This window comes from Mesoplodon densirostris, chromosome 5 (assembly GCF_025265405.1).
Source record: "Mesoplodon densirostris isolate mMesDen1 chromosome 5, mMesDen1 primary haplotype, whole genome shotgun sequence".
In the NCBI taxonomy this organism is placed as follows: Eukaryota; Metazoa; Chordata; class Mammalia; order Artiodactyla; family Ziphiidae; genus Mesoplodon; species Mesoplodon densirostris.
The window spans coordinates 13,405,815-13,429,084 of NC_082665.1; the positions used below are offsets into that span (position 1 = coordinate 13,405,815).

Sequence of the window (23,270 nt, forward strand, 5' to 3'; positions counted from 1 at the left end):
GTGGCTCCGAGCCCGCCAGCCCTGACGGGTGCAGGGCCTGCCTGGGCAGAATGGCACACAAAAACGCACCAGGGAGCGTCGTGTCGGGCAGGGGCGCGCGTGTGCACTGGCCCTCTCCGTGCCAGACTCCTGGACCTGGGATCCCGCGCTCTCCGGCGCCCCTCTCGGGGACCCAGTCTCTGGGCTAAGCCGACTTCTCGGCCCGCGGCCGCAACGGGCGGGAAAGCGCTCGGTAGCCCGGCGTCACGCGCTAGCTGCTGGGCGGGCGGCGCGCGCGCACGCGCGGGGCGGGACGGGGCGGGGCGGGGCCAGCGTGGGCGGGGCGGGAGGGGCGGGGCTGGAGCCGGGCACAGGAAGAGCTGGGAGGCCCGAGCCGTCCCAGGGTGCCCCGCGCGGCGTGGACTCGGGCAGCTGCCGCCATCCCGCTGGCGAGGTGGAGAGAGAGGCCCGCCCGCTTGCCGGTCGGGCCAGTGTGGGCCAGTGCGTGAGGGCGCGAGGGGCCGTGTCAGCGAGACGCAGAGCGCAGCCGCCACCACCAAACGGACATGTTGGAGCCCAGGGCCGCCGCCGCCGCCTCTTTTTCCTCATCCTCCGAACGGGACTGAGAGGGGGCCCGCCACCCCGCCGCCTCTGCCTCGGCCGCCCGCCCCGCCGCCTCGGCCGCAGCCTCTTCCTGCCCGGCCTCCAGCTCCGCAGCTCATCGCCTCCGCCGGCCCCTCAGGCCCGGCCGGTTCCCCGGCCCCGCTCCGCCGCGGCGCGAGGTCTATGTGACCGGCGGGCCCGGATCAGCCGCCGCCGCAGCGCGAACATGGACGCCGTCAACGCCTTCAACCAAGAGGTGAGGGGTGCTTGGAACAGGAGGGTGCCGGGCCTGCCGGGGAGTTGGGGCGTCGTTTCTCCTGCCGCCGGAGGTTTAAAGCTTAGGTCGGGGTGGGGACGCTTCCTGTCCCGGTTCCGGGGCGGCGGGGCCTGCGCGGAGCGGCCTGTGGCCCGGGGAGGTCGCGGAGGCCGACCCCACACACCCCTCCCCCACCTCCCACTCCCGGGCGGCGACCTCGGGCTGCCCCTCTCGCCCCCTTCCGGCCTCCTCCAGCCCGCGTCGGCGCCGGCGCCTCTAACTTCGCCCCCTTTCAGGTCCGGGTGCTCTCGCTCTCTGCTCCCAGCCCCGTTATTGGCTTCGCGGTACCGGGAGCCCGCAAGGGGCTAAGAAAGAAGCGCGGGCGGGCGTAGGGGGCGGGGGGAGCCGGAGCATCTGCTGGTCGCAGGGCTGGCGGAGCGGCGGCCTCGGCTCTCCTGTTGCTCGGGCCGCGGCGCGACAGCGGCTGGACTCTGATCCCGGGTCGGGGAGGAGTTGGAGAGGGTGTTCATCCCCCTCCTCCGGGATTCCTACACTTGGGAAATGGGCTTAATAAACGGGGCTCCTTATCCTACCGGGTCGTGAACCCAACCAACCCTCTTATGGGCTCTGTGGCCCCAACGTGATACCTAAAAAGTTGAATGGGAGAGAAGAGTATTCGCTCCGCCTTAGACCGCTAGAATGCCGGCTTTGGCCTCCAGTCCCCCACCCTCGCACCCTTCTCGCGGTAGTTAATCCTCGGCTCCCTTCTTTGGGAACATTTACATGTGAAAACCTCCCAAAACCGGGAACAAAGCTGCCTGCCGCCCTAAAGCTCTCTGGTTGTATCTCCAAACATTCCAGGTGCTGTTTTTGAAGCGTAGAGTCCACACATTTCTATTTTTCAGAATCGATTTGAGGGGAGAGGTCTTGACCATTGATGATATAAAATGTAGTTACAGAATGGAAACAATTGTCATGTGTTGAGTTGGATTATCTTCCTTTTCCAAATACTAAAGATAAACCCAGCACTGAAGAAGTCAGATGTAGTAGTGTAGTGCTAGATGTCTTGGGACAGCGTTAAAAACTTGCTGCATCTCACAGTGAGATTTTTGTAGTTTCACTTGTGACAGAATTCGGGTGCAGTAACTTTCACTTTGCAGTGCTGTAATATCGTACCCTCCACTAACACTGCAGTTAACACCGTTTATTGCTTTATCAATTATCCTAGAAATGATTTGTCTTCAACTGATGGATACATAACATGTCTTAACTGCAGAAGTTGGGCAGTGTCTTGTAAAGTTCAGTATTGATTATTTTCAAAATGACGAAATAGCATTTCCTGATTTTTGATGGCTAGAGAATTTGTGATAATGCCCCAAAGGTTTCAGGGTTGACTTTGTTTCCTTAAGGCAAAATACACTGGAATGTTGGCTTCATGAGGGCAGGGAGTTTCTGTTCTTTGCTTCCTCCCCGCCCAGCATAGCACATGGTTGGCAAATACTTGTTGAATGAATGAGAATTTATACAAATGGTACAATTTTTTAGAAGATAAGTACATTTCTTTCTCAAGATAAAAACTTTTTGAATGGTTTTAACGAACAGAGAGGAGGGTTTTTAGTGTATTCTTAAGATAAGAAGTATTTAATTCTGATTGAGACATTATGGAAGTTCACATTAAGCACATTATTAAGCAAAGTGTCTTATGTTAATTCTGGAAAAATGTCATCAGTAGTTTTTACTTTGAAAACCAAAATTAGGAATGATACTGACTCCTTGAAAAAGGAAAATGGTATTTTAACCTTTTAAAATGTACAAAGTGAGAATTTTCTTATCATTGATCATTTTCCTCTTTAAATAATTTCTATTTCCATTCCTAGTCTTTATCACTTCAAATTGCATTATGTTAGGTGTATGTTACCAATTCCAACTCTCTTCTGCCAGACTTTCTTCCCAAAACACTTTTTTCTGGAGAAAATAGTCTGACTTTAAAATCCATCTCCTTGTGCCTGCCTGATTGTAGTGCTTCTCAGTTAATTCCCCCCATTCATGAAATGTTATTGATTAGTTCAAATCTGTAACTTCAAATCTCCCAAATCTTCATTTTGCAAACTTTTGAGAACCTGCTTAGCTGTAAAGCTGTGTGCTTAATACGATGGCACTACTACTGAGGATCTCTGTCCCATAGGAGCCTAAACTAATAGAGGACACAAAGCTTAGGTAAGTAGCTTTAATATGGGATAGAATGGCTTCCTTTGGGGCCCTTGTAGAGTACTGTGGGATGGCCGTGGGGAATTAGACTTGGGTGGAGAAGAAAGTGTCAGTCTCAGGATTTCCGAAGGTGTAGGAAAAGTAATTCAGAGGCTACAGTAGTGAGAAGTAAGGAACAGTAGTTTGACTCCTGAGACTACTGGAAAGTAAGAATCATTAAGGTATCAATAATTTTGGGTCTGACAAGTTTCACATCTCTAATGTGTTTGAATTCCATTTTTTTTTCCAGGCCGTGGAGTGATAATCAAAATACTGCTTGATTTGTAGTATATATTGTAGAAGGCAGAGGTTTGGAGAAATTTGGTGGGTTTGGGACTGAGGTAGGAGAAGCAAGTAGAATCTGAACTTGGCATGTCTGTAGAGGGAGTAGAGAGGAGGGGAAGGATGTGGACCAGAAGAATCCATGGACTTGACATCTGGTAGGTTTAGAAGCACCTTTTGCCCCCACATTCTGAGTGCTGGGAGAGGGGGGATGCTGTTAACACGGCAAGCAGTCATCAAAAGTTTATTTAGGGGACGGGAAAATATGCTCGACTTTGAATAGCTTAAGTTTGAGTGGAACAGTCATGTAGAAATTTTTGGCAAGCATTTGGTCATGTAGGACTCAAACTTGGAAGCAAGAGTTAGAGGGAGACATCAGGGAGTCACTCTCAGATGTGCCCTAGAGAAAATTGAGAGGGGGACACAAAGGAATTAATATTTAATAAGCATCTATATAGCATGCCAGTCACTTTATATATACATATCTAAGTTAATACTCCTACAACCTTGCGTAGACATCCATTTATAGGTGAGAAAACTGATTTTCAAAGAAGCTGAATAATAATTCTCTCAAGGGCATACTACTAGTTAATGGCAGTGCTGAGATTTGAATACAGATGGTCCCCTCTTAATTCCTGCCTGAAGATAATATTTTACATAATACCAAGGGAGTGGTCACAGGTTAAGACTTAAGTAAGAAAAACGCCACAAAATTCTTTGAGGGTAACGGAACCTGTAGTTTAAAGTTGAATGGTGATGGGAAAGAGAAGGAAATAAGAGGTAGCAGATGTAAAGTAGTTGGGGTTTTTTGTTTGTTTTTGTTGTTGTTGTTCTAGAAGCTTGATGGTGAGGTATTCCCTGGGAAAAGTGGCTTCAAGGATGAAGGGAAGGAAGAATAATTAACCGTGTAGTAGGCACTGGTGCTAGCCCTTTGGTATGTTTATATAGTGTATATATAAAGTCTTAACCTAAGTAAGTGGTGTTCAAGCCCTGGTCTCCATTAGATGGGCATAGAAGTTAAAGCATGTTGAGGGGGAGGGGATGTGCAAAAAAAAAAGCATAGTTTAAAGCAGCTAGAGGGATTGGTTAACTTAGAGCAAAATTGTGGATGAGAGGAATGGGACAGATCTGAGGCACAGGTAAAAGAGGTCAGTATATCTGTGATAAGAGAGGAAGGAAGATAAAAAAGGCAAGGTTATTAAAGGCATTTTGACAGGACTTTCATGGCGAGACACTGTTAAGTATTGTAAAAGATGGAAAGATGAGTAAAAAAAATCAGTGATAACTTAATTGTGTTCTACTATGTTTATATACACTCCTTCATATAAAGGGTTTGGTAGTTCATAAGTTTGTTGAATGGATAAAGGTTATAGATAGGATTTTTTAAATCCGTAGATTGCATTTTTAGCCTTTAATCAGTCTTCACTAAATCCAAAAGAAGAGCTCTTCCCTCTCCCTCACTTTTTTTTTTTTTTGGCAGTATCTGTGATTTTAAGATGTTTAAAGTACAAAAAAAGTGCAGAGAATATAACAAGAATCGACAGTTGTTATTATTTTATGTGTTTTTAATTTTAAAATAAAGTATTATGAAGTCCTTCTTTCCTCCCATCCTCTCTATCCCCCCGCCCCGTCAGAAGCAATCAAGTAATGAATTCAGTATAATGTCAATCTCTGTGGTCCGTAAACAATATAATATTCTATATTTTGATATACATGAGTAGTATATTGTACATATTCCTCAATGCTTTTTTTTTTTTTTTTTTTTTTTTTTTTTTTTTTTTTTTTTTTTTTGCGGTATGCGGGCCTCTCACTGTTGTGGCCTCCCCCGTTGCGGAGCACAGGCTCCGGACGCGCAGGCTCCGGACGCGCAGGCCCAGCGGCCATGGCTCACGGGCCCAGCCGCTCCGCGGCACATGGGATCCTCCCAGACCGGGGCACGAACCCGCATCCCCTGCATCGGCAGGCGGACTCTCAACCACTTGCGCCACCAGGGAGGCCCCTCAATGCTTTTTTGCTTAAACATTATTAATACTGTATATTAAGATTTAGTTCTTTCTAATTGCTGTGTAGTATGCTGTTATTTGAATAGACCATATTTTATTTATCTGGTTCCCCAGTTGATGAACATTTGTTTCTCATTTGTTACTGACAAACACTGCAGTGAACTTTCTCAAACATGTCTCTTTGTGGAAGAGTTTCTCTAGGACAGCTGTTCTCAAACTTTGGAGTTTGGCTCCTTTAAACTCTTAAAAGTTAAGGACCACAGAGAGCTTTTGTATCTATGGGTTATATCTTGATATTTACCATATCAGAAATTTAAGCTGAGAAACATTTATTAAAAATAATGTACCTATTACATGTTAACATAAATAACATTTCTAATGAAAAGTAACATTTCCAAAACAAAAAAAAATTAGTGAGAAGAGTGACATGGTTTTATATTTTTGCAAATCTCATTTAAACTTACGTTTAATAAAACTTGAATTCTTGTATCTACTTTTTCATTCAGTCTCTTGCATCAGGTAGCCTCTGGAAAACTGCTGTATACTTGAGAGAAAATGAATGAAAAGGGCAAGAAATGTCTTAGTATTGATATGAAAACAGCTTTTACCTCACAGACCACTGAAAGGAACTCAGACACCCTCTTCCCCACACCGCCCCCCACCAACCCCCAGGATCCTGGAGTTACTTTGTGAGAACTACTGTATCGAGGTGGTATGCATAAAATGCTACTTGGAAGTGCAGGAAGAAAATATGCGTGCTTTTATATTTGTGTTTATCGTTAAAATCAGACAAGTTAAATTTTATGAGTAATTTTAATACATGAATTGACTTTGCTGCTTATTCACTTGGGCTGTCAGTCTTGAATCATGTTACTCTGAAGGAAGAATGGAGTTCCACATCTCATTGGGGAGCCTGCCACTCTTCCTATTCCCACTGGAAATTGTTCTGTATGAGCTATTGTATATTTTACCTATTGATTACTGGGCATGATTGTCTTCTAGAATTTAGGTCATATGATGAGTACTGTATGTTAAGCCCTTTTTTTTAAACCTGTAATGTCAGTCTGGTTGCTTTTTGATCATTCCTTTCTTCTTTGAGAGGTCTACTTAAGAAGCGGACAAAGATTTGAAACACGGTTCTTACTGTGTGGAAGAGCTGTAGAGGAGGACCAGGGCAACAGAAGTAAAATTGGAGGTTTCTCTTGACTCATTTGATATTGGCACACTGTTAATCACAGGAGTTGGGATACTAAGAGTTATAGTTTTGTTTCTCTGCTCTTTCTTGACTCGGAGAATTGCTTATCTCTGACAACAGTAGAGGTCTGGCTTTATGGTGAGTGGAATAAAGCTGGCTCTTCAGAGCTTTCTGTAGCAGGATTTATCACTGATGTTCTTGTTGAAAATATTCCTCTCCCTAGTCTCTCATTTTGTTTAGTATTTTGTTTCAGAAAAACGTGTGGGCATATGATAAGGAACTGATTCAGAGAAAAATTGGAGTAATGGAAAAGTTGGCTTATAAACCTTGTGAAACAGAATTCAGGAGATAAAAGTACCTAATAAAAAGTTGACAAAATGGTAGTTGGTTTTTGTATGTGTATGTTTTGTTTGTTTTGTGGGGTTTTTTTTGTTTCGTTTTTCGCTGCGTTGGGTCTTTGTCGCTGCTGCACGGGCTTCTCGTTGTGGAGCACAGGCTCTAGGCGTGCGGGCTTCAGTAGTTGTGGCACACGGGCTTAGGTGCTCTGTGGCATGTGGGATCTTCCTGCAAGAGGGCTCGAACCCGTGTCCCCTGCATTAGCAGGCAGAATCTTACCCCCTGCGCCACCAGGGAAGTCCCTGTATATATATGTTTTTGTGGGAGTGTTTTTTTGCTTACCAGGTACAAATTGTAGGTTGCTGTCCTCTGACATGGAATCCAAGTGAATATAATTCACTTAATCATTACAGGAAACTTTTTTTTTGAGGCATAGTCGATTAACAATATTGTGTTCGTTTCCGGTGTGCAGCATAGATTCTGGTTATTTTGCAGATTATATTCCATTATACGTTATTATATTATTACAAAACATTGGTTATCTCTGTGCTATACAGTAAATCCTTGTTGCTTATCAATTTGTATCTGTTAATCCCATAACCCCCCCACCCCCCCCACCCCGCTTTTTGGTAACCATAAGCTTGTTTTCTGTTTCTGGGAGTCTGTTTCTGTTTTGTACATAGGTTCATTGTATTATTTTTAGATTCCATGTATAAGTGATATCATATAGTACGTGTCTTTCTCTGACTTATTTCACTAAACATTCTCTAGGTTCATCCACATTGCCGCAAATGGTAATATTTCCATTTTTATGGCTGAGTAATATTCAGTTGTGTATATATACCACATTTTCTTTATCCGTGCACCTGTTGATGGGCACTTAAGTTGCTTCTGCCTCTTGGCTATTGTACATAGTGCTGGTATCGAACGCTGGGGTGCATGTATCTTTTCGAATTAGAATTTTTGTTTTTTCTGGATATATACCCAGGAATAGAATTGCTGAATCATGTGGTAGTTCTAATTTAGTTTTTTAGGAAGCTTCCGTACTGTTTTCCATAGTGGCTGCGCCAGTTTACATTCCCACGAACAGTGTAGAAGAGTTCCCTTTTCCCCATACCCTCTCCAGCATTTATTTGTAGACTTTGATGTTGGCCGTTCTGACCCATGTGAGGTGATACCTCATTGTCATTTTGATTTGCATTTCTCTAGTAATTAGCGATGTTGAGCATCTTCTCATGTGCCTGTTAGCCATCTGTGTGTCTTTGGAAAAATGTCTATTTAAGTCTTCTGCCCATTTTTGGTTTGGGTTTGGTTTTTTTTGATGTTGAGTTGTGTGACAGGTAACTTTTCTATAGATGTCTGCCTGCATTTTTAAAACTCATTTCAGGTACACCTTGATAACATGATAGGAAAAAAGTTGTTACATAAATGATGAACTTTTAGTGTTATTGATAACATTTATTGAGATAATATGAAGAATCTTTTTTTTTAATAGAATACTTCAGAGCAACAGCATGCAAATTTAATAATAAGCCTAAAACAAGCTACTCTATTTTATCAGGTAGTATATAGGATAAGCAGCTTAGCTATTAGCAGTTGAAGTTTTGGTAGAGTTGGTAATAGTTAAATTTGTATTAGGCCATACCAAGATCTGTTGAGAGCTTAGTCTTGAAGAGACATGTCTACATTTCTGTGCCAATAGTAAGTGTAATTAAAATGTACTGTCATAATTTTTTTTTGAGAACTAGAAGATTGCTCAAACAGTATTATACTTTATTATGCTCCAATCACCTTGATCCTTTTCAATATTTGCATGGTTTGTCGATTACTTTTTATTGTGTTATAGTTAGAGCTCTTTATTGGTGCTTGTGAATTCATGGGTAAATACATAGAAACTTTGATAATACTGATGAAGCATTGTACAGGTTAGTAGTGAATTCAGCAAGAAATCCAGTGAAGCTCTGGAGTTAAGAATTAGAAGCCAAGCCACTATGGAGAACAGTATGGAGGTTCCTTTAAAAACTAAAAATAGAACTACTATACGACCCAGCAATCCCACTACTGGGCGTATACCCTGAGAAAACTATAATTCAAAGAGAGTCATATACCACAATGTTCATTGCAGCTCTATTTACAATAGCCAGGACATGGAAGCAACCTAAGTGTCCATCGACAGATGAATGGATAAAGAAGATGTGGCACATATATACAATGGAATATTTCTCAGCCATAAAAAGAAATGAAATTGAGTTATTTGTAGTGAGGTGGGTGGACCTAGAGTCTGTCATACAGAGTGAAGTAAGTCAGAAAGAGAAAAATAAATACCATATGCTAACACATGTATAGGGAATCAAAAAAAAATGGTTATGAAGAACCTAGGGGCAGGACAGGAATAAAGATGCAGACGTAGGGAACGGACTTGAGGACACGGGGAGGGGGAAGGGTAAGCTGGGACGAAGTGAAAGAGTGGCATGGACATATATACACTACCAAATGTAAAATCGATAGCTAGTGGGAAGCAGCTGCATAGCACAGGGAGATCAGCTCAGTGCTTTGTGACCACCTAGAGGGGTGGGATAGGGAAGGGGGGAGGGAGACGCAAGAAGGTGGAGATATGGGGTTATATGTATAGCTGATTCACTTTGTTATAAAGCAGAAACTAACACACCATTGTAAGCATTTATACTCCAATAAAGATGTTTAAAAAAAAAAAGTCAAGGTTTAGACTGGGGGGCAGTTGGGAGATAGCAGGGCTCAGTGAAAAGTGGAGGGCCATCCAAGTACCCCTTGAAAGTTATAATTGGTGTTTGGATAATTTGTGATTTTTGGTGTAAATTCATGTGGGTCACTTGGAAGAGATCGTAGAGCAGTAGTGTACCTAGCATATTTGACGTCCAGAGCAGGACTTTTTTCTTTTTCTTTCTTCTTCTTTTTTTTTTTTTTAACACATTCCTCTTCTACAACAAAACTATTCTCAGAAATAATCAGGAAATTGGCCAGGAAAGAAATTTGAACTTCATGCCGGTTACAAATAAATATTACAACAGAGAGAAGTTATTGATTAATATTTTTAAATTTCATTAATACTTTCTTGATAAAAGTAGAAAATTTTGTCTACATCCTGCTCTGTCACAGTAATGAATAATAATATTCCAGTTTCTTTTTAAGCCTTAACTTCTGCATATTTGTCAATGATTGTCAGTTGATTTTCACAATATTTGAGTTCAGTAGACAGTTATAGTCAAATTTAGCAATTTTATCTTCACCTGTAAGTGACTGAAAAAACACTTCTCATTAATTCTAATTACTAAAGGTTGTATGTGAAGCAACACATATACAGTAGTTGGGGCGTCTTAAACATAAGGTTTCCTTTAGCAGAAATTTAGAAAAAGCTCACTTCACAGTAAATTCTAGAAATCACAGTACTGTCCATGTCTTTTTTTTGGCATCGATTCTAGTGACTTCCAAATGTCCTCTCAGTCCAAAAAAAATTCACTAAAATATTTTCACCCAGAGTTTCAATGTAGGTCTATATTATGATTGGTGAACATCTTTGAAATTATGTGTAATTGCATTCTCCATAATTTTTGTCCATGGATCGTCAAGCTTTGTGTTTCTTTGTTCAAGACTAATTCTGGCTGGTTTTAAGTATTTACACCAGAAAAAAAGATATATCAGGAAAGAAGAATTGCAAACAGCTATCATACTTTAAACGTACGGTTTAAACATACGAATATATATACATAGGAACTACAGAATTGGAGACGTAAACTGACCTTGAGGAGAGTGCAGGCTGTCCTGAACCTCCTTGTAGTCATTCTCCAAATGAACAGGTGTAGCGAATCTGCATGTTCTATGCACTCACTGATCATATAACTGGAAGGTTTCCTAATGAAATTCCACTTAGAATAGATTGCTTATTAAAGGATACATAATAAAAATGTACAGATTTGATGCTTATGTATTAAAAACTTACCAGTTACCACAGCAGTAGTTTAAAACAAGAATCTCAGTCAACAAAATGTTTTAGGGGAAGGAATATTTTATCCCTGATATTATTTAGAATTGCTAGTATTTGGTGATAAATAAAACAATTCTCAAACAGTTTTATTATTTTATGTAGAGTTTTTATAGACAGTTCACCCACTTTTTGCCTTCCCCTGGGTGGACTTTTCCCACTGCCCCTCTCTAGGTGTGTTATTACTCTGGAGAGCAATAGTTGACTAACCCTATAGTCCGTAAATCTTTTTCTGCAGTATCCCCTAAATATCTTTATGCACTTTACCATGAGTATTCCACTTTATTACTCCTTTTGTCAGAGCTTAGTTTTAGCTGATGTAGAATTATAATATCCTGCTTAAAGGAAACCTATGATAAGGAAATTTATGGTAATATCGCTTTTAAGCTTTTAGGAAACATAAAATACTCTTTTAAACTTTAATGGTCATATATTGTCTATTTACTGTAATTAAGAGTTGCTGGATGATAAATCACCTTAGAAAGGACAGCCACATTTGGGATTCAGAGATACGTTCAAATCTTTATAAAGGCCTTAACCATTTCTGAGTAAATATAAGAGCATATTTTATAAAGTTAGGGGTTTTTTAAATATATGAAATAATCCAAAATGGGCAAATCCATAGAGATAGAAAGTAGCTTATTGGTGGTGGTATGGGGGAGGAATGGGGAGTGACTGCTAATGGGTATGGAATTTCTTTGGGGTGTAATGAAATATTCTGAAATTAAATAGTGTTGATGGTTGTATAACTCTGAATATAGCAAAAGCTACAGAGCCGTACACTTTATAGGGGTGAGTTTTATGGTATATTAATTATATCTCAAAGCTGTTTAAAGAAAAACACAAAAAAGTCAGGTTTTAACACCATTTTCATTGTTTTGTTGCTTGATCTGATTTTCTATCAGGTTGAAAACAATATCTCTTAGCTACTGAGTGGCTCTGGAAGTTATTTTGTTGATCCTGAATCCTCAGTTTGTTCAAAGGATATCTTTAGTTTTTACATGCTATTTTAAGAAGTAATCCAGTGGAGCCAGTTCAAGGGAAGGACAGGAAATGAATCCTGCATTTGCTCATTAAATACCAACCAGATGCCGGTTGGTATCTGGTACACCGGTTAGGTGTTTTATATATGCCTTTACCTTCCTTCCATTTTAGAGGTAAGAAAACTGGAGGGGTGGTGTGATTGTTGACAGAGTACTGTAAGAGGCTGCCTGAGCCCAGTCTACACCCCCACATGGCTTCTCTGAAGTTTTTTGAGCAGCTGATCTTTGTCTACTGTATTGTTTATGAAGGGAGAGGGCTCCCTAAACAACTTTTATAGATTTGCAAGGTAGCAAGGCACTGTAATATATATTTGTGGAAGGATTCGCCAAAGTTTAAGAACGATGAAGTCTGGGAGTTTTTAAGTCATCCACAGTAATGCAATAGATGCAATCAATGTTTAAAACTTAAGATATACTTTTAGGTGTTTATGTTTCATTTACTAATTTATATTCACAATTAAAATTTTAAATTAATCAGGGATTTTATGAATGTTAAAATTTTCAGTTTTAATCCCATGCTTTTGTATAGATCTAGTCATTACAACTTTGTGGGAAGAAAAATAGGTATAGATAAAATATATGAGATAATTTTTTTTCTTCTAATCAGATGATTTTATATCCTGGAACAATTTTTTTTTTCTTCGATTGAAGTCTGGAAGGAACTATTTAATTCATAAAAATGTTTTATGGCCAACTTTGGGTGGACACAAAGTTTACTTAGTGAGGCACAGTCGAAGTGATTTTGAAACCTGGCGTCTATGCTAGTAAAGTAGAGTAATGGCATGGATAAAATATTTGGCATTTCCTAAAATCACATCCTGACCTATTTCTCGAACAAGTGAGAAGGAAGTTGAGGATTGATTGCAGTTCAGTGAATCAAAATGGAGGTAAGGAATAAAAAATGACCTGTTGTAGTAAGTGGAGCTGAAGGAGTTAAAAAGCCCTGATTCGGGGGAGGGGGCCGCCTTGGTTCTAAAGTAAAAAGTTTGAGTGAAGGGTAGACCCTTGGAAGTTGTAAGGGAGTTAGTCTTAGATGAAGAATAAATTAGGGCATACTTTGAAGCAAGGTAGCAAGTGAGTTGTCAGAAATTAACTACCTAGAAAATTAGTCCTGCCAGCAGCAAATGGTAACAGAATTAGGGACTGGTGATATAATTAGGTGATGAAGTTTAAACTCCTGTTTGCTGTATTACTATATTCTATTTTCGTAAAGCACATAGAAACTTAAGTAGTTAACTTGAAAGTGGTTTCATATTTAATATTAACAGTATATATTTGAACTTACATGTGTGTATTTTGTAAAGCATTTCTCTAAATTCTGGAACCAGGAGAAAAGTTTATGTGTTTGTGGGAAAGTGTACTAAGGTAAAGAAATGTAGACCTCAGTATGAAAAATTTTGAAACTCTTTAAACTTGAGAATATTATTTGCAGGTTTGTTGTTTGTAAAAATATCTGGCTTCGAAGCTTTAGAAGTCTGAAAAGTGAATTTTATGGAGAAATAAATAGAACTATTTTGTAGTGTTTAAGTCAAAGTAAAGACCCTGCTCTGTAGGAGCAGGAGAACGTACAGTTTCTTTTTCTCATCGTCTGTTTTAAAGAGCCCTATGTAAATTGGCTCTGTTGTTAGGTATATTTTGTATGAACTCCAGACCTGTCTCTTCTCCAGGCAGTCCTCTAAGCAAGTGGAAAATTGGTTAATTATCTGCGTTTCAAAGGATTTGACTTGCTGGGAAGTAAATAAGAGTTTACATGGGAGTAAATCATACATCAGTAATTAAACGGGATGCCTTCTTTAATGCACAGATGTCAAAAATATATTTTAAGAAGTTTTTCAGATTTGGGTTTTATGTGCACAGAGGCTTCAGTTATAAAGATTTAAAATGGCAAATTTTATTTTTAAAATTTTGTTTTAACAATTTTGAAAAGTTCTATTAAAGGTTTACAAGGCATTGATTTAAACGTAACTGTTATCTACAAAGACACGATTTACTCCACGGACAAGTTGTACCTGATGATAATGATGATTCTGTATATTTATTTACAGGCAAGTTGGAGAAATGCATTTTTGTGTCTCAGACACAAAGTTTTTCATTGTTAATCCATGATTTTTAATTTTTTCATTTTAAAAATTAATGCAAATTATGGGACTTCCCTGGTGGTCCACTGGTAGAGAATCCGCCTTCCAATGCAGGGAACGTGGGTTCGATCCCCTGTCGGGGAACTAATATCCCACATGCTGTGGGGCAACTCAGCCTGCGCGCCACAGCTACTGAGCTCGCGCACCACAACGAAGATCCTGAGTGCTGCAACTAAGACCCGAAGCAGCCCCAAAAAATTAAAATAAATAAATAAATATTTTTAAGAGGAATGAGAAATCACAACAAAATAATGTTTAAAAATAAAGTTTATAAAAACAAAAAAATAAAATTAATGCAAATTAGGTAAATTTAAGCTAGAAAATAAGAAAGTATTCTACCAAATACCATTAACATTTTAGAGTATTTCAGTCTTTTTTTCCCTTCCACTTGTGTTTGAAAACTTTATATATGGTAACCAGATCTTTTTAATAACATGAATTATCTTCTAATTTTAAAAGTCATCTTGGGAAATTTGGGAACATCTGATTATTTTAGATAAATTTCTAAAAGTGGAATTGTTGGTTTAAAAGATAGGAATTTTTTAGTTCTTTGCTTCATGCTAATCTACAGTCATGTCAGTTAGATAACTGAAGAACTGTATCTCATTGTCTCAATTTATACCTTTTCAACTATTGATAAGACTGAACATTTTTTCTATATTTATTAATTAGTTTGGGGTTCTCTTTGTTAATTGAGTTACTCTTCTCTGTACAGTTTTCAGTTTTATTTTATCTCTTACTGTTTGTACGTGCTATTGATGAACTCATATGCAATATTCTGCTTTCAGGTAGAGTGGCATAATGATACTTGTCTAGCATGTGCTTGGCTTGCAGCTCCCCTTTCCCTGCGTACCCCATCTCTCTCTCCCTCCCTCTCTCTCTCCCTCTCTCTCTCCCTCTCTCTCTCCCCTCTCTCCCTCTCTCTCTCTCCCTCTCTCTCTCCCTCCCTCTCTCTCTCTCTCTCTCACACACACACACACACACACACACACAAACACACACACACACACACACACACACCTGTTCCCCCCATCACATTAAATGCCCAGTATTAACAAAGTATTAGCTTTGGTAAAGGCATAAAATGAAATGCCAGGTAAGAAGGGACTGTAAACTATCCCTTACCTAATTGTTCTAGCAGTAAATATTTTACAGAGCTATCTTCAGGCTATAATTAGATGGACAAAAAAGCATCTTTGCGGAGATGATGATTTTAAAAGATCTTTCCACTAAGTTTTGTTTTGTTAAATTTAATGTGTACTTTTATAAAATATATTTTACAAGCAAACATTTAAGTTATGTTGGCTTTAACTCTTGATTTGGTTGAAGCCAGTGTACCACATTTGATGAGTCAAATGAACGAAAGAGGAGGGAAGACTGTAGACTTGAACACTTTGATATCTTCATCTGTCAGAAGGGAGATTTGAGTACCAGCCTGTTACTGTGAGTGTATGTATTTCTTTTTGGAAGCATTCAAATTTTTTCCTTAAATTGAACTTTGTAATTAATTATTAATAACAGGAGCTTAAGCCAGAATTTGTCATCTTGGAGGTCATAATAGCAAAGGAAGGAATACTAGATATAATCAGTATAATTCATTATAAAATAAAGTTAAGGAAAGCAAATACTTAGAAGTTTAAGCGGGGCGGGGGGGAGGTGGAAGGTAGGGGTAAGTATCCCTTTGAAAGAGATTCTGTCTAGAGATATCTAGTCACTAGGAGCCAGAACAGATTCTCACAGGCCAAATTAAACATTTTTCTTTTGTAAAGTTTGTCTAGTGATGACTCTAAACCAAATATTTCAGAAAGATATTTGTCATGATTTCATCATGAATAAATTTTAAAAATACACAGATAGGATGAGAGTATTGTTAAGTGAATTTTAGCTGACTGGCAGGGCCCAAGGAATATCAGATAAGGTCATCCTACAAGTAGGTCCTGTTTTTAATTTTTAAAAAACCGTGGTGTTGGAGGAAGCCATATAAAATAGGTTTGTGAAATTTACAAACTGATTGGGCTAGCTGCTACATTGAAAACAGAAAATCATTTCCAGACTACCTAAGTAGATTGAAAGGACTGTCAGAAACCAACATAAAGTCAACATGAAGATCTAGTTTTGATAAAGATTCCAGTGAAAACAGTCTGAGGGTTTCAGTTGATTATAAATGTGAGTTAATAATGAATTAAGCACTATTTTTAAAAAATAATAAATGATCGCCCCTACCCCAGGATGTCCATGTTCTGAATCCTAGAACCTGTGAATATGTTTCCTTACCTGGCAAAAGAGACTTTGCAGATGTGATTAAGGGTTTGAGCTGAGTTAATTATCCTGCATTATCTGGATGAACCCAGTGTAACCCCAAGGGTCCTTCCTTGAGAGAGGCAGGAAAGTCAGAGAAAGTGCTCTGACAGTGGAAGCAGAGGTTAGGGAAGAGAGAAGAGGCTATGCTGCCAGTTTTGAAGATGGAAGAAGCAGCTATGAGCCAAAGGAATTTAGGCACACTTTGGCTAGAAAAGGCAAGAAATAGATTTTGACCTAGAGCGCCCAGAATGAAGGCAGCCCTGCCAACACCTTGGTTTCAGACTAGTGAGATTCTTTTTTTTAAAACAAGGTACAGTTTATTTATTTTTAAATTTATTTATTTTTGGCTGTGTTGGGTCTTTGTTGCTCCACGCAGACTTTCTCTGGTTGCGGCGAGCGGGGGCTACTCTTCCTTCTGGTGCACGGGCTTCTCATTGCGGTGGCTTCTCTTGTTGCGGAGCACGGGCTCTAGGCGTGCAGGCTTCAGTAGTTTGGGCACGCAGGCTTAGTTGCTCCGTGGCATGTGGGATCTTCCCAGACCAAGGCTTGAACCCATGTCCCCTGCATTGACAGGCAGGTGCTTAAACACTTCGTCACCAGGGAAGTCTGGAGATTCTGACTTCCAAAAGTGTTGTTTTAAGCTAATGTGTTACTACAGGAATAGGAAACTAATACAAAAGACAATCCACTAAATTCTACAGGAATATATATCCAGGCCTTGTTTATTTTGGTTTATTATACTTAAAAGGAATTAGCCAGGATAGTCGGATCTAGAAATCATATCATTTGGCTAATAGTTGAAGAAGATAAGAGAAAGGGAAACATGCTTAGTTATATTTATTTTATCACATGAGAAAGATCACTGTTCTGTGCTCCAGAGGCAAAACTAGAACAGGAGAGGGAGGGAAGGTTATCAGAAGGGAGATTTGGGGTCAGTACAAAGAGGACTGCTGTAACCATTGGGGCAGGTTAGTTATGAGTTATTAAGCCTGTGGACTAATATGGGACCTGCCAGGTGTATTGTGAAAGCAGTTCTGAATTTGGTATGAGTACTGGATTACATACTAAGGTGCTACACAGCTTTAAAACTCTTTGATATTACTGTATTTTCAGTATCGAGAAAATTTCTCTAAATTCAGTCAGCACTTGAATAGTAGATGTAATACAAAAAAGGTATTATGGTAAGCCATAACAAAAAATTAAACTCGAGGTGTGTGTCAAGATTCCCAGGGCATTATATACCTCTATTTACTGAGCCATTTATATGTCAGGTACTAGGCTAAGAGATTTATATACACTATCTCATTTAATCCTAACAGTCTTATGAGGTGAAGTGAGTACTGTTAATCCTTTTTTTCAGATTTCAGAAATCCTTGAAATTTAGAAAAGGTTAACTAAACTTGTTGAAGTTTATACTGTTAATAAATAGCAGAGTATGATGTTACTTTGACTAACCCCCAAACACTATGAATTCTACAGGTGTCATGGGCCAAATATGCTCCTTCCTTATCTTCTTTTGAAACTGCTTTATTGATATAAGGGATCATTGTGAGTGATTCTTCATAATTTTTAGAATACTTTGTAAATCAGGCACCCAGCAGAACAGTGTTCATACTTAGTATTTTCTAATAGTTATTTAGCTGGTGACAGCAAAAAGACAAACTCATATCTGTTGCTGACAAGTATTTTTTTCTTACTAAGGCTTTCTGAGGAGGTTTTGTACCTTTTGGGTCCTACTGCTGCTATTATTTTATATAAGAGAATGGCATGGTTTTCTCTGGCTGCTTTTGACGCATTTGTTTTCTTTGACAGATTACATTCATTCTGAATGCAGATCTGTAATATCAGGGAGAACACTGCACCTAGTGATGTTTATTGAGCACTTGCCCTGTTGCAGATGGTATACTAGTCGTTCCATACACAAGAACTAATTTATAGCATTTGACCTTGCCAAATACCTTTCATTTCTGTTATTTTCCTGGTGTTCCTTTGTGCAACCCCCTTCTCTGTACCATATTGAAATATTTGGTATACCCTAGTTAATTATATCATCTTTGTTCTTGTCTTACTCATCCTCATGGCTTTGATTGTGACCTTTCAGTTTCTAGCAGAACCTCTTCTTTGTTCAAGATGCATTTTCCAGTCTGCTGAAATTTCTACCTAAATATTCAGTAGGCATCCCAAATTAAATTCGGTATGTCTCATCATTATCCCTGAATCAATACAGTATACGTATAGACAGGCACAGATGCCTACTTGATATTTTGTCTGTATTCCCCATCATAGTTAATGGTCTCTGCATGTATTTAGTCAATAAGCAGCATTGTATAAGGAGATGACTATGCTATTAAGGATTGTAAGCTTTAAAATCAACAAATTATAGTCCAGACCCGTTCCCTGGGCATCATCCGAAAACAGATGTAATCCCTTTGGGTATCATCTCAAAGTACGTGTAACCATATATGTTAATTGTTAATATGATTAAAATAAGATAATGTACCACCAAAGGTAATTCTTCCTTATACATAAGCACTCAGTGTTGGTTCCCTCCTCGTTTCCTGAGTTGTGCCTTCTTTAGTGGAATAAACACCCCTCCTCTGTCTCTTAGATGGTAGCACTTGAATGCTCTCTTGCTGTTCTATTGCCTGTAGTCTGTATTTTAATTTTTTTAAATAAATTATTTAAGTATAGACTGTGGAGCGTTTCATCAGAAGATAACACTGGTCTGTCTTCTGTGCTCAGTTGTCTTTTTTGTTTTGTTTTGGTTTAATATGGGGAGTTCCCTACTGTGGAAATAATCAAGAAGTGCTATTTGGGACATTAAATGAATATTAGCTCTGGCTTAGGCTTCATTGAAATATGAGTCTCTAAGCTTTTAATGGCCAGAGAAGTAGCTCTCACTGTTGCTTATTCTTTTTTGGCTGTGTTGGGTCTTTGTTGCTGTGCATGGGCTTTTTCTAGTTGCGGCGAGCAGGGGCTACTCTTCGTTGTGGTGCTCGGGCTTCTCACTGCGGTCGTTTCTCTTGTGGAGCACGGGCTCTAGGCGCGTGGGCTTCAGTAGTTGTGGCATGTGGGCTCAGTAGTTGTGGCTCGCAGGCTCAGTAGTTGTGCATGGGCTTAATAGCTGCTCCGCGGCACGTGGGATCTTCCCACACCAGGGATTGAACCCATGTCCCCTGCACTGGCAGGCGGATTCTTAACCACTGTGCCACCAGGGAAGTCCCACTGTTGCTTATTCTTAAGATCCATGTGTAAACTTTTTTGTCTCCCCTTTCTCTGCGTTAAGGTCCAGAGAAGGAAATAGAACCACGGTAATAAACAACTGTCTTAATAACTTTTATAACTTAGAAATGGGCAGAACATGCCCTTTTATAAAATGTGTGCTCTATATTTCATGCAGTGTTGATATTTTTCAGTTTGTGTTGAAGTTGAAATGTTTTAAATCATTTCGTATTTTCTCATTGGTTTTTATAGCTTCAAAGATTACCGTCTCCTTTCTAATTGTCTTTCAATTAGTGAGCCTTTATTCTCAAGGAGAATTTTAATTATGTTGGTAAATAAAATGATAAAGAATGACCTTATTTACTTAATCCCTTTTAAAAAAATGAATTTCTGTGTTAATATTTTTGTGTTTTTCCCATTTTCTGTATCTTAGTATTATTTATGGAAAAGTTCTACCTTTCTCTGCTTAGGCATAGTATGTATCTGGTTCTTACATTGATTATATCTTTCATTGCATACTCTTTCTAAAAATTACTGTTACCGTTGTCTGTAGTCCTTTGTGTCTAGTTTTGAAAAGCTGTGAAAATTCTGTTGCCAGGGAATTTAAGGTATGTTTCCAGGTAGGGCTATTTATTCTGGGAAAGGAGACTTTTGTTCTTTAAGGTAGCCTCTTAGTAGTGGTCTAGGAAAGATGGTCTATGTCTTAGGGGTTCCATATTTGAAATACCAACATTAATTAGAAAGAAATGGAAACATGATTCATATAAGGTTGATAATGCTCAGGAAGCCCTGAAACTTATTTCAAGATGTATTATTAGAAGAGTATGTGTGTGTCTATGATTAAAACAAAACAAAAACAAGAATTTAAGAAACTAGATATAAGCTTAATGTCTTTTATCTTTGTAACCCTCTATGGGCTATCATTATATTTTGGTTGGATTTAAACTTTAGGGGGAAGGAGTATGCATGTGTGGTTAAGTCTCCTATGAGCACCTGATTGTTGGATTTACTGTAGTGAGATTTGTTAAATATGGTGTCATTTTTATTCCTAACTAAATCAAGAAATTGTGAATTCAGGCTTTATAATGGCATGTTAAATTTCTTGCCTGATGTAATACATGTGTTTCTCCAAATGAACGTTAGAATTATTTGAAGTTTTCCAAAATCTCAGTGAGGTTTGGAATGAAATATTAAATATTGAGTCACAGTATTGCCGTTTTCAGTACAGGAACATGGTGTGTTTGTTTCCATTCAAATCATTTTTGAGTTCTCCAGCAAAGTTTTGTAATTTTTTCTGTTACAGATTTTGTAAATATTTTACCTTTTTTGCTACTTCTAATATGATTTTTTCCCATTGTATTTTCGAAGTGGTGATGCCAGTATGTAGGAAAGCTCTTGTTTTTCTTTACTAGACGAATTATTAAACTTAGTTCCAAAAATTTATTATTCTTTTAGTTAATATATTACAAATATATTTGTAGAACTGAAGGATTAACCTCTAATTTTACTTGTAATTAAGACATTTTTTTCCTCTTTTTCTGTTTTTTAAGCTCTTTTCACTTATGGATATGAAACCTCCCATCTCTCGAGCCAAGATGATTCTCATCACGAAAGCTGCTATTAAAGCTATTAAGGTAAGAGTAAAAGAAATATATTTCATTTGGAAAATGTTTTTGAAATTTTGAAAATGTTATTGTTAAGTGTGAGAATTCATCTTGTGAATTAGTTCAGGCCTGAATCAAAGAACACTAACCAAGTTTTGCTGAAAGTACATAATAATACAGTATGGTGCATCTACATTGTAACATATTATTTCAAAACTTGTTTTGTTGTTAGTATTTCCCCTTTATATTTTTTAGCTTTACTGAGGTATAATTGACAAATTCAGTAATATAATGTAATAGAACACGATTTGATACACGTGTACATTGTGGAATGATTACCTCAAGCCAATTGACATGTCCATCACCTCACATAATTGCCTTTTTTGTGTGGTGCTAAAAAAAAAGTTGAACTCATTGAAGTAGAGAGTAGAATGGCAGAGGTTTTTTTTGGGTTTTTTTGTTTTGTTTTGTTTTCATTTAATTCTTATCATAAATCAGTGGAGTATTAGCTTCATTTTTATTTAAAAACCTTGGACTTCATGAAATTAAATGTCTTACCCAATCACACCTTAAATAAGTGAGTCCCTTTAAAAACTGCATTATTTACTTCCAGTTCCATTGTTCTTATCCTTCTCCTAAAGTTCCTTAATAAACTACTCTATGAAGATTTACTGATTAAAAATCTAAGAAAAGGACCTTGTGTTTGGGGGAATTTTTGTAGTTTTCTGTTTTAGTTTGTAGTTTCTTTATGATTTGTTAAGATTTTTTCAGTTGTTGACTATGGGTTGACTATGGATTATTTCCCATGTTTTTTTCAGTATTATCTTGGGAATTAATTCAAATTGTGCAAATTTCAAGATTTTTAAGTATTTTCTAATTACAGGAAATGTAGAAGTATGTAAACTGGATAATGATTTTCTTTTCATTCTTTTCAGCTTTATAAGCATGTAGTTCAAATAGTAGAAAAGTTCATCAAAAAGGTAACTATCCATTTATTTATTACCTCATTTTAGTTGTGATCAGTATTTGTAATTTACTTTGTAAATTGTAATTTGGATAATTGCTTCTAAAGCCACTCTACAGAAAAGTTGTCACTAGAAGTTCTTTTTAATCACTAGAGGTTTTTTTGTTTTTTCCTAACAAAACAAAAATTTATAGCAGTACTGTTGATTGAGCACTTACTATGAGGTAGGATTCAGCAACAGTTTCTTCTCTACTGAACAGGACTCTTCCTTGAGCCTGATGTGCCTTCTCTCCCCTTTGCCCTGCCTACTCTGTTGACATTTAACTCATCTTGGAGTACTTCAAATGAAATCACTTCGTAAAGTTTTTCCAGCTTTCCCCTGCTCCCATCATAATTAAACAGTTTTTCACTTACGATTATATGGTGTGATTAGCACACGTCTTTCTCAGTAAAGGACTGAGAACGGAGGCTTACTTAGACATCCTTGTCTTCTCCCCCAACCTGGAGCTGTGCCATGTAGTACACACTAATAAATGTGTGTGGGAGTGTCTCTGGTCCAAGGCCATTTAATACTGGCTGCGAGATAGGAGTTAGAGCTCCAACAGACCAAAAAGTATAGTCAATAGAGGTTTTTATAGTAGCAAATCAAAGTACCAGTAAATAAAACGGGAAAAAAATTAAAATTACCTATATGACACCACCCCAGTTATGATGAATATTTACTCATGATTTAGTATGTACATGTACATTTATAAAAGGAAAATGGAGACATAGGCTGATGGATAACCTGCCTTTCCCACGGAATTTATTATAAACATCTACAAGGTATTCTAACATATGATTGTTTTTCACGATTTACTAAGCCAGTTCCCGATTACTGGGCATTTCACTTCAGTGGCTAGACTTGTGGAAAAAATTCAGAGGCATCTTAATTGTTTTCCTTAGGATAAATTTCTAGAAGTAGACTTGATGGATGAAATAAGGCTTTACTTTTATTGCTAAATCATCCTTCATAAAGGTTGTACCACCAGAAATGTGTGCAGGTGTCTGTCTATTCATTTTACCTTGTCAATTTGAAA

The 23,270-nt window shown here is 38.6% G+C and overlaps 1 protein-coding gene across 5 annotated transcripts in view; it reads left to right on the top strand.

Moving 5' to 3' along the window:
- Positions 1 to 353: 353 nt before the first annotated feature.
- The window catches only part of SCAF4 (SR-related CTD associated factor 4), a 60,498-nt gene continuing 37,581 nt past the window's right edge, over positions 354 to 23,270 (top strand). For all 5 annotated transcript variants that reach the window (XM_060098563.1, XM_060098559.1, XM_060098562.1 and 2 more), the window contains exons 1-3: positions 354 to 838; positions 21,174 to 21,257; positions 22,163 to 22,207. In XM_060098563.1, coding sequence (XP_059954546.1) covers positions 809 to 838; positions 21,174 to 21,257; positions 22,163 to 22,207 — 159 coding nt within the window. In that variant the 5' untranslated portion in view covers positions 354 to 808. The remainder of the gene's footprint in view (positions 839 to 21,173; positions 21,258 to 22,162; positions 22,208 to 23,270) is intronic.